At 44.0% G+C, this 14,047-nt stretch overlaps 1 protein-coding gene and 1 long non-coding RNA gene across 12 annotated transcripts in view; one reads left to right on the top strand and one right to left on the bottom strand.

Annotated features, from left to right (window-relative positions):
- Positions 1-329, bottom strand: part of DIS3L (DIS3 like exosome 3'-5' exoribonuclease) — a 25,509-nt gene extending 25,180 nt beyond the window's left edge. The window contains exon 1 of one of the 2 annotated variants that reach the window (XM_083411863.1): positions 249-329. Coding sequence is in view for 1 of the 2 variants with exons in the window: in XM_083411862.1 (XP_083267988.1) it covers positions 45-174 (130 nt within the window). In the remaining variant the exon portion in view is untranslated. Of the gene's footprint in view, positions 1-44; positions 179-248 lie in introns of those variants that run through there. The other variant, XM_083411862.1, reaches the window with a different exon arrangement.
- Positions 34-14,047, top strand: LOC310663880. Of its 10 annotated transcripts, none has more exons than XR_014504611.1 (4): positions 34-99; positions 4,423-5,219; positions 6,378-6,622; positions 8,363-9,670. It is a non-coding gene; the product is annotated as an uncharacterized lncRNA (long non-coding RNA). The 10 variants fall into 10 exon arrangements; XR_014504612.1 differs by lacking the exon at positions 34-99 and adding an exon at positions 228-335; XR_014504613.1 differs by lacking the exon at positions 34-99 and adding an exon at positions 424-496.

Here is a 14,047-nt window from a genome sequence, read left to right as displayed (position 1 = left end):
ACAGACCGGTGCACCGCCCACCCTCCTTCGCCCCGCCCACCTACCGCGGGGACAGTTCGCCCGGCAGAGGGCGCTGCCGCAAGGCACGTCGGGCCTCAGGTAATGCTCGCGCACCACCCGCACGGAGCGGCCCAGTAGGCCCCGCAGCTGGAGCACCTTCTCCGTCCGCTGCATCTGGAGAGGGAGGGAGGGGCGCGCGCCAGAGAGAGAGAGCCTGAGGGGAGCGGGCTCGAGCGGGAAAGCCACACCTCCAAACGACCGCGCTGTGCCGTCCCACCGCCGTGATTCGCCGCCGCCGCCGCCCGTCCTGAGAGGAACGTGGAGGCGGGCTAGGGGTAAACGGGGAGGCTGGAAAGAAGAGGCGGGGCCACCTCTGAGAGAAACAGGGAGGCGGGGCCGCGGGCGCGAGATCAGAAAGGGGCGGAGCCGCCTTAAAATGGCGGGCATGTTTTCCAGCGGGGAGAAACTCCCTGAGAGGATGAGGCCGTTTGCTTTGGTGAGGGGGCAGGCGAAGGAACCTCGTGATGCGTCCATTCGCTTTTCCACCCTCACGGTTACCGGCCTCACTCTGGGCTGCTCCCAGTAGAAGAATAATAATTTAAAAATGTGATAAAATATCAAACTTTAAAAACTTCCCTAAACAGGGCTGCCTAAACAGGCACGGTCAATTTCGCCCCATTCCTCCTCATGGGTCTACTCCGAGAATAATTAAGTTACATCACATTACGTTTCTACCGAGCCTTTTCTGTAAGGGACTGAAAGTGACCTACTCAGTTCTCCTCCCTCCACTTAAATTTCAACAACAACCCTGGTCGCCGGGTTAGGCTGAGAGACTGTGGCTGGTATTTTGCCAGCCTTGCATTTCTCTGCAAAAATCAAGGCCTCCGAGGTGACAGGCAATGATAATAAAGCAAGCTATTGAGCAAAAATAAATAAATAAATAAAGGTGTGGGCAAAATGGGACTAAAAATTAATGTATAAATCAATATATTCATTCATAAATTTATAAATCCAATGCAGTGCACAAAACCAAAGTGACTAAAAGCCAGAGGCAGCAGTTCTGGTCTATTTAAATAAAGAAGAAATCCATTAACAGGCAATCTCTTTATTAGGAGCATCTGAAAATAAGTTTTCCAAGTTCATTGGATCCTGTTAGGCAAACAGAGTTCAAAAGGGAAAGAATTGAAGACTGTGATTTGGTCCCCTGGCAGAGGTGGTTTTAGGAGTGATCTTGTCCCAACCCATCAGGAGTAACTTGAGAATTGGATTTGTTAGTTGTTGAAAAATGGAAGCAGGAGACTGACATTGCAGCTAGCTGTCCGGCTCAGAGGAGACGGGAATAGACAAAACGCTGTCATTTTTTACTTGATTAGTATCTTGATTTTGGATGGCATGCCAGAGCCGTTATCAATTATTAAATAAAGAAGAGAAATAAACTGACAGAGATATACACAACACCGCTTTCCCACATAAATACAGCTGTAATGTATCATCTTTTGACATTTTAATGACAACTATGTTGCACTTTATGTCATCCACGTATTACAGAAGTTCCCCTCCCAACCTCTCTCCATCAGGCAAGACTAATGCCTTTCATCACATATGGAAAATTAAAACAACCAAATGCAGCTAGTCTCCAGAAACATGTTGCCAATGGCAAAAGGAACTGCTCTGGTTGGTTTCAGGGTTGAAACGAAGATCTTAGGAATTGTGCAATGCAATCCTATGAGTGTTCACTCAGGAGTAAGCCCCACTGAGTTTAGTGAGGCTTACTCCAAGGTACGTGTTTTAGGATTTCAGCCAAAGATTCACAAACCCCAATTTTGGAAACCCAAGCACCTTTTGCTCTGAAGATAATTTAGCAGAATGTCCTGGTGCCTGTCTGCAAGTCATCAGGATGCATTTTTCATTTTTGTCACTAGGAGTCACTGTTTCACTAATACAGTAAAGATAAGCTATATGATGGGGAGTTTCCTTTGCCCAGATGCAACAGACACAAATCCACTCAAGTCCGTGATAACAACATAAGCAGATTGTCTTCAAAATAAACAAGAAATTAAGTGTTTCCCTACAAAACAACAACGTAAACAAATCCCTCAATTTATTGGAAGGCTTCAAGTAGCGGAACATGAAATTACAAGACCAGCTTATGAACATTACTGGTTGTATTAGAAATATCTTGCTTGCCATAGCTCTTTGTTTTTGCTGCCATGTGTTTAAGAGTCAACTTTACACTTTATCTCTGGATTAAATTGTTTTACTGTCAAACCAAGTTGCATATTTTATTTTAATTGCAGCCTGACTCTGACACATGCTTAAGTCCTTGGAAATCAATGATCTTGGGCAGAGCTAAGTCTGCACAAAATTGCAGCCTTAAGCTCCAGTTCTATGCCCATGTGCTAGAGGATAAACCCCATTGCATTAAATAGGACCTACTTCTGAGTAAACTGTCTGGAACTGAGCTGTTTATTTATTTATTTATTTTAGTTTCTCAAACTGCCATTAAGATCAGGAAGTTTGATAGATGGTTTAATATTACTTTCTTCTATTACCAACAGCAAATCAGAATGTTGGGGGCACTGCATGGATGGAGCTTTTATTTTTATTGGATTTTTTTAAAAAAAATCTTTCTCCTAAGTAGTCCAGGGTAGTTTACGTGGTTCTAAGCCCTTCATTTATTCCACACAACAACTTTTTGGGAAGATTTGGCTCAGAGAAGGTGCTTGGTCCAAGATTGCCCTGTGAGCATTGGGGCTGAGCAGGAATTGGAACCAGAATCTTTCCTGTTCTAGTCTGGCATTCAAACTACTATGTCCCACTGGCCCTCACAGCCTTTTTACCTCAGTTGTTCCAAACACAGCAGCCAACAACTTGGGTGGATGGACTGGCTATAATATGGGAAATGAAGCCAGATAGTGTGCTTTAACTCATGTATCTCCCCACAAGGGCCTTTACCTTTTTCTAGGCAATGCCTGACTGTTCATGTAAACAACTTCAGAATTAGGTCCACCTTAGTTAGGAGGAGAACGTGCTGGTTGATTATCACACCCGCCCCCCCCCCCACCTTTCTCTCTTGAATTTTAATGCACATCCTTGAGCCTCTAAGGAAAACTCTTCTTATCTCATTTGTACCGCAAATGACAACTGGAAAGAGTTCAACGGAGGTCGATTGCCTCCTCATTTAATTTCTCATGATCGGTGGCTAAAAAGGAATCCATCAATTTCACCTCAACATCACAGCTCAAGAATGTGAGGGCAAGGGAGCATTTCCCCATTTGTAGGTGGGCTTTTATATACACAGCAAAGCAACCAAACCTATTTGGGAAACAGCCATGGCCCAGCCTGTCAGGAATGGGGGTGCAGACCTTTAAATTTTGGAACTTCTCCGTTGTACTGTTGGTCAAATATGGGCCTATCTGAACTAGATGTGAAACCGAGATTCCCCCTCTTCTGCTGATGTTTTGGTAACAAGCACAATGAAACACTCCTCAGATTTCAGTACAAGGCTACCCTCTCCTTCCAAGTTACAGCCTTTTTTAAATGCTGTCCTTAATACCTTAGAAGCTATAACTTGCTCTTATGGGAAACCATAGTGAAATGAGCATTATAAACTACAGGAGCAAATAAAATAAAATCTGAATGGCAGGTGATATTCATGCCTCTTTATCTAAGACTATAGAAATAGAAAAAATTATTTCATGGACCCTAGAAAAAAGAGAGAGAAAGCAATGAGCAAGCTTTTAAAATAAAATAATTTATAACAGCTATAACACATAAATCACTCTTGGTGGCATGGAATAGTTGTTAAATGGTGGTGGCTTGGTGTAAAATGGAGAGTGAATGGGGAATTGCATTTGTGTGAGTTCTTATTTTAAAAAAATGCAACACCTGAAGGTTCTTGGCTAACAAAACATATAGCTATGGTGGGGGGTGGGGACAACTCCCATGCACTGTTGGTTATGTGTGTGAACTGCTGCTTTTTCCATGATGTAGTTAATGCACTTTGCTTCAGCACCCTGGATAGTTCATTATCCCTCTGCTAATGCTGGCTGCTGTTTGTCCTTTGCCTCACCTATCTCCAAGTTGTATCCAGTGCTAGGCATACTCAGAGTAGACCCATTGAAATTAAAGACCATTACTTACTTTGGTCCATTATCTTTAATGGGTGTACTTTAAGCAGAGACGGTTGGCTAGAACCTTATATCTATCTCATCTCTTTTCTAAGCCCATTCTAAACCATCTCCCAATTCCTTTCAAAACCCGCTTCTTGGATAAATAGTAAGTTATGCAAAACAAATGCATGTCAATATGACTAATTCTACATGTGCATCTCATTTGCAGAATTTGGATTTTCGTGGTGAATATTTTTTTATTTTTGCACAGTACATACAGCCTCCATCTGTTCTTTGTGTTTTCTTCCAGAGAGGCATAAAAACATAGTTTATGCTGACAAACCTCTAAGCATGCCGGTGAAAACTATGATGCAGTCACCCATCACGAGGATGAAGCTTACAGAAGCAAGTTGATAGATTTATTTGCTGATCACTCAAGAAAAGGAAGGAATGAACTGTGTCATCCTGCTTGCATTTTTACAGAAGGCGTTTGTTCATGCAGAAAGACGATCGGCATTACACCAAGGTGTTCTGAGTTTTTTTGTTGTTGTTTTTTTTGCAGACTCCTGGTTGAACTGGCAAAGGCACATGAAGGTCAAATGACTTGCCGGAGGTTATCCATTGATCTGAGTGTTTTTGGCAGGATGGCAGCCAAATCTTCATGCTCATCCTGGTGCATTGCCCATCAGCTGTCAGTGCAGGATTCTGTTCTCTTCAGTCTGTATTTCATTTGTAAAACAAAATGGGCTTCACACCATTTGGTAATAATTTAATAGACTGCACATTAAAAATCCAGAGGACGTGTGTATGATTGCTTTACAGCACATCAGCAAAATGCCACTACCATGCACAGGAAATGCAGTGTTTGGAGTAAAGCTGAGATTCAACACATTCATTCAAGCACCAATCTCAAGCAGAGGCAAGGCAGAACAAGCAGAGGCAAGACAGTACCTTGGACAGCTCCCTGCAGGGCTCAGGGACTGCTCAGATGTTGCTTCAGCAGCAGTTATTTAGATTAAGCCTCAGACTGCCACTCCATCTCAGTAGCTAGCTCTGCCTTCACTTCAAGGGGCCTAGATTTCTCTAGCAACCTTTGAATCTGACAAGGTGAGTAAGACTCTGGGACTCCTGTGATGGGGCCCTTTTGAGTCAGATGAGGGTCTTCAGGTCAGAGGGGAACTGGGTCCACAGGTTCTACTTGCAGAAGTGCTTTCAGTAGGTTAGGGGCTTCTGGAACTGATCAGAGGGCAGTTCTCTCTCCCATTCTGAATCCCAAGCTCATTTCCCAAAGAAGGTGAATCTGACCCGAAGGTCATGACATTTCATCCTCTTGAAAAGCTATTTCTTCTTTCATTGTCGTCTTCTTCTTTAGCAATCACTCATAGCTCAGTAAGATTCTATAAACGTCTATAAACACAGTTTTAACAGTGGGTTCATAAGTGACTGTGGAGGCCAATTCTGGATCCACACGTCCTTTCACAGTGGGGACATAGGTTTCCGGATGGGAGTTGATCATGGTAAAGGTTTGCCAAGTGTGCCTTCCTCTTATCACGTTTCTCCCTTTCATCCTGAGTTTGAGCATCTTCAAAGCCCATGACACCTTCCATAAACATGTTGAAAACAGAGGTAAGAGCATCCTTCCTTTTATTACAGTTTAATTATGCTGAGTAAAAACATAGTTTGTGATCATATTCTGTCAGTGGCCAACAACTAACTGAAAGGGTGGTATTTATACTGGAGTAATGATATCAAGATGAAACAATTAATTAAATCAACTAAGGAGTGATTTAATTCTGAACAGAACATAAATTATTTTAAACAAAGAAACAGAAGTGTGAAATCCTCAGCTCTCTGTACATCCTGCTGCACAAGTCCGGTTGAAATAAATGGGAGCTGTGCAAGAGTCCTGCTTCCGAAATATATTTTGCTTGCCCTTTTCACTCTGTGGCTTATCTTCCAAGGATTTTAAGAACGTTCCTCCATCTTTTGTTTCCCTTCATCCTATTGAGTTGTCTTTTTCTCCTCCCCACTCACCCTCTTCTCCACTGCGTGACTCCCCATGTGTCAGATAATTAAAAAAATGGAAATTGCAAAACACAAGGCTGGAGAAGGTAGCAGAAATCCATACTGGTTGAGGTCCTCTTGAATATTAAAATGACTTTACTTTTGAGAGCATAGCAAATCCCAGCCTTGACAATTTCATTTTGAAAACTGTTTATGCTCACAAAAGTCCATAACAACAACATTTCCATTATGTTCTTGCAGGATTTTCTTGTGGTCTTTACTTTTGTGAGTCAGCTTTTATTATTGTTCAGCACTGATGTCGAGCAATGCAAATGCAAAACAGGAAGAGCTTTGCGGTAAAGATATTGCTGTTTTCTCAAAGTACAAAGGTGTCTGTCGGCCTGCAGCCCTGATGTTTTCTCCTCCCGACCTGCCTCAATAATGCAAACTAGCAGCAGTGGAATTTATTCTCCTGAGACCGTAATCTTCATTTACCTGCTACCAAGGTACTCTACCTGACTATATTTAGATTTCTTTTGAATGTTATCTCAAGAGTCTAGAGCAGATTATAGTATATCATCATCTCTTTTTATCTTCCCAAGGGCTGTGGGAGGGAGAGGTAGTGGTTTGCCAAAATCCATGCAAATCAGCTGCATCTCCCATGTCCAGACTAGCCAGGGCACCACAATGTCTCTGCAGGGCAATTAGTGAATTCCCATCTCTGGTTTCTGTCCCTCACTTTGGACTTTCTCTGTAGAAGCTGGGTGCATTCAAACAATCTCCCCCTCCATTGATCTTGCATTAGGAGCAGCTATTTTCATTTAAACAGCTGCGGGAAGTCTGGAACACTGACCTAAAAGGAAGTCAAATTTATTTGAGGCTGATTTTATTCTCATGCTTTATTGTCCCATTGAACATTAAGTGGAAGGGATACATGCAGGCACGCATTCATGCACACACACATTCTGCCATTGGGATAAGTAATGCAAATGAATTATATAAACAATTTTTCATACATAGAATAATTTATCATTTCCCCAAGATCTAGGTTTTCAAATAATTTAGGCCTTTTGGAAAGAAATAAGGTAGGCAAAATCACACCACAGGGTCTGAAAACAAGGAGAATGCAGAAAAGGCAAGGACCTATGAGAAGGAGAGGGCTTTTTCTGTGGCAGCTCCTAAACTGTGGAACCTCGACTCCACAAAGATGCACCTAGCACTTTTGTTACCCACTTTCCACTGTGTGCTTTCTAACCTGACGTTTGACAGTAAAGGTATTATTGGGCGACCCACCTCTTCTGTTTTGCTTAGCTTATATTGTGCTGCATTTGTTTGGAATTGCTTTACTTGTTTTTAATTTTACGATTATGAAACCCATCTTATGGTGAAATAAGAAATCTAATAAATAAATATGAGACCACCACCAGGAAGGTGCCTTATACTGAAACAGACCATTGTCCCTCTAACTCAGTGTATTGGCTACACTGGCAGTAGCTGTCTAGGGTTTTAGGCAGGGTACTTTCCTTCCTGGAGATGCCTGGGATTGTACCTGGAACCCCCTGCATGCACAGCGAATACTCTGTTACCACTGAACCACAGCACTTCCCCTTAAGCTGCGGCCCTTCCACCGAGCCTCTGGGGCAAGCATAGCCAAACTTGGCCCTTCAGCTGTTTTGGGACTACAACTCCCACCATCCCTAGCTAACAGGACCAGTGGTCAGGGATGGTGGGAATTGTAGTCCTAAAACAGCTGGAGGGCCAAGTTTGGCCATGCCTGCTCTAGAGCTTACCGATTGGAAGGTTGGCAGTTCGAAATCCTGTGAGGAGGTGAGCTCCCATTGCTCTGTCCCAGCTCCTGCCAACCTAGCAGTTCAAAAGCATGCCAGTGCAAGTAGATAAATAGGTACCACTGTGGCGGGAAGGTAAACGGCATTTCCATGTGCTCTGGCTTCCATCACAGTGATCCGTTGTGCCAGAAGTGGTTTAGTCATGCTGGCCACATGAGACAGAAAGCTGTCTGCAGACAATCGCTGACTGAAAGCAAGATGAGCGCCGCAACCCCATAGTCGCCTTTGGCTGGATTTGACCATCCAGGGGTCCTTTACCTTTACACTTCCAGATCACCTGAAATCCCCTTCACCTCCCTTGTTATAAACTCTGTGATCATTTTGCATACAGTTAGAACAATCTCCCCCCCCCCCCCGCCCCATGTAGATCTTTTTTTCCAGTGGCATATTCTTCTACAGAGGAAAAGCACCACACTGGAATCCATTGCACTTCATAATGAAGACAGATGGTTTACCTGGCAGCTCCCCTTCGCGCCTTCTGTCTCAGGGCAAGCAGATTGAAAGGGAGGAGGGACAGAACAAGGGGGTCACATGGAATCCACAGTCGGACCAGAGATCCACAGAGGATGGCGCCCTGGAGGAGCAAAAAGAAAAAAAAAGAGAAGAAAAAAAACTTACCAAAAATAAAGGTAACCATGAACCATTGTTCTGACACAGGCAGCCTCAGACTATTCTCACATGCTTCTTCTTTTCAAGCAACCTGTCTGCTTTCAAGAGCAGGCAATCTGCTCTTCTCTCTGTGTGTAGGAGGAGGAAGCATGCTTCGAAATCGTCTAAATGCAGCTGCTTCTTATATAAAACTCAAAACATGTAGTTTAAAGACTTTGACAAAAGTGACAACGTAAGTGGAGCAGCAGCTGTTCCCGAGAAAGGGGGAAGTGAACCCCAAAATGTCCCAGTTGACCAACTGCCAGGGGACCCTTGTTCCTTTAGCTGCCACAAAAAAATGTGAAATTCTCCTGCCTTTTCCCCACTTAGTTTGCATTTGCTGGGCCCTGGGGTCATATGGAAACCTATGCCTGGAAGGTGGAGCTGGAGACAGATGCAGAGCAAAGTTTTAAGAAGGTGGAGACCCTCTGAAGCAGAATCAGTTCTGCTCAGTTGATTAGGCATTAGCATCAGGCCTGGCCCATCCACCAATTGCACCCCACTGAATTCCCCTCTGTTCCTGAAGAGGACCCTGAAGCCTGACCAGTTCTGCAAGTTTCCAAGCTCCAGGAATGAATCTTCATGCTAGACAGTGAGTAAAACTATTGTTATTTTCAGGGCATGACTTGAACATCTTCAACTGTCATGGCTTTGCTCAGGGAGTCTGTCAGGGTCTTAATCTGAGGCAGGCTGATTTGGGGGGGGGGGCGGTGTTTGCTGAAACACTGAGGTCAGACTCAAAAGGCTAAAAGGTTTCTCAGGAAGTCAGAGTGGAAACACACAGATATCCCTCCTCACAAAAAGCATAAAGTGCACCTCCAGAAAGAAAGTGTCACACCTCTGTCCTGCGTATGGGCCTCCCCCATAGGCATCAAGTTGGTCACTGTGCGAAGAGGGTGCTGGACTAGATAGGTATTTAGCAGGACTCTTCTTAGAACACCTTTGCATAAGATTTGCTTATGCTAATTTATAAGAGCAGATGGGGAACAAGACTGTGACCAGGTCTCAGCTAGATTGGTAAAGAAAAAGTGTTTTATACGTGTTGTATGTGCGATATAACACTTTGACACCAGAGATAACACTTTGACCCCCATCTTTCCCTACTGGATTTCCCTGTATGAATTCGCAACGTGTAACTGAATCGCTCCTTTGACGGGTCTAGATGGTGGTCTGCGTGCCTGCTTAGTCTGCTGTCCAGGTGCTGTCCAGTAAATGGAAAACTCCTGCTCTTACGGCTTTTTAATCTTTAAACTGGGCAGCCTTCAAATTTATATTTCTTCAAAATAGTATTACGTAGTAGGACCGGGGGGGGGGGGGGCTGCTACCTTTCTGCATATCACTGAATCTGTTATTCAGGTTGAGAACTTCCAAGATGCTGAAGCAGGTCTATTCCTAATCCTTTGCTCTGGATAACAACCTTCCCACAGGGACTTTCTTCAAGGGCACCTCTCTCTTAGACCTCAGCAGCTGGCCTGCTTTGATTCTCCTCTATACTTTCAACAATCACTCTTCACAGCCACCGTTCTCTGTTACCTGTTCCGAGTGCTTCAGAGGGAAGAAAGTCTCACTTCTGCTCACACTCAACAAGAGAGCATGAACAGCATCTGGAAAGGCAGCCAGGTAGGTAGAATGAGAACATAAGATGAGCCTGCTGGATCAGGCCAATGGCCCATCTAGTCCAGCATCCTGTTTTCACAGTGGCCAACCAGATGCCTGTGGGAATTACTAATAGCTTCCTCTTACATTTCCCCCGTGGCGGATTGTACCTGCACAACTGGCAGGGTGGAAAGCAGAGATGGGTGGGTAGTCAAAGCCAGAGCCAGTAATGGGCGGAGCCACCGCCTGGCTGCTTGTAAGAAGGCAGGCAGGTGGGGACTAACTGGGAGCTTTTTGAGATGGGTAGGGCAGTGCCCAATTCACCCTAATGAACGAGCCTCCACTGCCATTTCCTATGCTCATTCGTATGGTCCTGACTGTGCACCTTTGGTCTGAAATACACAGATGAAGACCTTGTTTTTTTGCTTGAGCAAAAACTCTGCGTAAAGTCAGCCACAGTGTGTTTGAAAGGGGGACTGCGTTTTATTTTGTTTCCTTTGGTCTCAGCGCCTAAATCTAATATATGTTATTTGATTTGGATCTTTTGGATTAGTAAAAGGGGATTGGCTATAAAGGGGGCCAGCATCATTATTCAGTGTTATTAATGATGTTGTCAACTCTTAGATTTCCCCAAACTAGAAAACTCATAAATTTTACTTATGGGGGGAGTGGGTGGAATCTCAGAATGATCTAACAAATATATAAATTCTTTAAAGTATTTAATATGTGTTAAGAGGACAGCATGATAAATTCAATATTGAAAACCAATATCAGGTTTACAATTATTTGCCATTTATCATCCCTGATTGCGCAGACAGTATCTTATTGAAAAGAATAAAGTGATTCATAAAGAGAGTTCTATTACAGAAGAAAGGAGCCACAGTCAAAAATATCTTGTTTTTCTCTCCTACCATTATTGTCAGCTGCTATTTGCTCTTTTGAGAAAGGAACCGTGTGAGCTTAATCGCCTGCACTTTGATATTAGAGATACGATAAATTTATAAAGGGAGGAACCATCTCATTTTCTGAACAGCATTCTGACAGCACATTTTTCTTTAAATATCTGATTTTCTACTTACAGAGGAAAACAGACAGCTCTGTGCCATCTTTGTCTTTACAAGCTTGAGTTATTTGAAGTTTAGTACATTTGTGGGGGGCCTTGTTTCCCTTCCCCGCCTGCCCCATGAGATTGTCATTCCGTTACTGGTGGAATATGTGGAAGAAACCAAACTCCAGCAGTTAAATCACACATGATAAGACAGGAGAGGGTACCATTGGGGGAGAGCAGGGCACCCCATCCTTGTGTTTCAGAGACCACATCTGGTAATTTCTGGAGTACAGCTATTGCCTACTGTCTCACTGATCTACACTTTGGATGAATGCTAACAATGGCATTGGCCTATGCACCAGGTATGTATGCCAAAGGTGTAAACACCTTCCCTTCATATATTAAGATTTGCAGAGGGGGCATTGTGTATGTAATGGTACCCAGGCGAGGACTTTCTCTGTGGCACCCCTTAAATTGTCAAACTTCCTCCCCACAGTGCTGTGTCTAGCAGCTTTCAACACATTGTTTGTAATGTGTTGGGGTGCCAGAGTTTTGTGGGTGCAAGGCACCCATAATCCTTAGAATTCATAAAAGTCAGAATTAATCAAGGTTTGATTAAACGGTGCCAAGCACAGAAATTCCTGGGTTTAGCTTCTGCTAACAAGCCAGACTCGCCTAGACACAGAGCATGGCTTTTTGCTGTTCTTTGAATCCAGTGCTATGCGTACATAGGAGGGCAAACCCCCTTGAAATGTGAATGTTCTGAATTCTCCCCATCTAGGTTCAGGTTATCTATCTGTGTAAATAAACCATGTACCATAAAGATACCACAGTTTCTGCTGTGCCTTATTCCCAAAAGGAAACACAGGCCCTGGGTAAGCACCCAGAACCCCTGAAGTCTCTTGCATCACCCTTTGGAGATTGGGGCGGCTTATAACAATATGCTGAACAGCGAAAGGTGGACAACATGGCTCCTTCTATTGGCTAGAGAAGGAGCAGCTGCAAAGAGCTTGCTTTTTCCTACCCCACCTGCCTGAATGACCACTCAGTTACCTCTGGCTGTTGCCCTGGGACTGCAGAAACAATACACAAATAAATAATGCACCGTGCCATAGTCCCTATTCAAAGGTAGTGGGCTGTTAGGAAGGTCCCCCTGTGAGAGCAGGACTCAATTCTGTATTCCAGGTGAGAGCAGGCTACAATTTGGGGCATGATTTATTGGTCCTGAAAGAAGTGATTCTGCGCAGGTGAGATCTGGGCTCACAAGCAGGATGTGTTTGGGGACAGTGAATAATTGCGTGTAATTTTTTTTGCTGCAGTTAATATGTTTTGCTCTTTGGCAGTTTAAATTAGGGTTATCAGCTCTAACACTCCTGGTACTGCAGGCCTTTAAATAGGAAATTGATTTGAAACCTTTTGAAACCTTTTCTGTCTTAATTCTGCTATTAGCAAGCGTTCTATCATTTGTTGGTTAATGCATGTCTCTATGGCAGTGTGGATGGAGGTGTCCCAGTTGTCAGCGTAAGTGGTAGGGTATGTTACAGTGATGGAAGGATGATGTTCTGAATAGATACTTAAGAACTGTCCCTCCTCTCATCTAAGGGAACCTCAGTTGCCCTGTCAATGGACCACTGAAATTGCTGGTGCTAAATGACAGGTCAGTGAAAGGGAAATGTAGCTTCCAGGACTTGTTCCTGAATCAGGACCAACCTGGTCTACATAATTAAGATATGGTACAGTGAGACTGGCAGGTAGGCTCATCCCTAGACATTTTGCTGACTGAGGTGAACGACAGGATGGCATCCACTTCCACATTCCACTTAAAGAAGTAGACTGGATTGGCAACTGAAGATTGCTTCAATGTGTGCCTCTAGCACACCTGAGAACAGCAAACTCTTTTAGGAGATGCAAGGCAAGTTGTGTGGCACATGCAGTTCTGTCCCCCAATAGTTGGGAACACCTAGAGACTCAGGAGTAACAACCAGAAGACTGCCACCGTCTTCAGCATCTGCCACCTGAGGCAGTCGCTTCACTCTGTCTAATGGTAGGGCCAGGCCTGCAGGAAGGGTTGGCCTGTCTCAGTCATAGGTTTTCAGCATCCTGTCAGCACAGCATCAGCATAGGTAGGGAGTCAAGGAAGCAGAGTTTCTGTCTTTTATCTGAGCTCCATCTTCTTCTACAGGTTCAGCAGAGATCCAATTTTAAGAGACCGTGTTGTACCTCCTACCCTGCTTCCTAACAGACTTCCCTGCCTAAGCAGATGGAGGAAGTCTTGAAGATCTTCAGGCCTTCAGTGTTGGGCAATTAAAACATCAGTGGTAGAGCATTTCATGCTACCTATATGGTGGACCACTTGCTTGACATGCTGGCACATGTGTAGGTGAAAATTCCCTTACCAGGAAGAGCTAGACTTAAGCTTATACAGGCTTCTCTGCAGCCATAGGGGATCAATTAACCACTAGAGGGTGGAAGTGTCATCAATATATTGATAACACCCATCTCTATTTCTCTTTTCTAACTTAACCAGGTAAAGAAGCTGACACTCTGAACAGGTGTTTGTGATCAGTAGTGGACTGGGTGAGGAGGCTAGCAAACCAAAGCGAATTCCGGACAACATGGTGCTCTCGCTGGTTGGCAGCTCAGTTGATCCTGGAGTTAATGTCTGGCAGCATTTGAAATCGAGTTTGTATTAATTGGTGTACTTTGGTAGTATGATATGTATACTGATACGTTGCAACCTGTCCTGTGACCATGTGGTGAAGGGTGGGAAATAAATCAATAAATAAATGAAA

The sequence above is a fragment of the Podarcis tiliguerta genome (genome assembly GCF_965153285.1).
Source record: "Podarcis tiliguerta genome assembly, chromosome: 14".
NCBI lineage: Eukaryota > Metazoa > Chordata > Lepidosauria > Squamata > Lacertidae > Podarcis > Podarcis tiliguerta.
The sequence above is the reverse complement of the archived record's forward strand: the minus strand, read 5'-3'. Positions and strand labels throughout refer to the sequence as shown.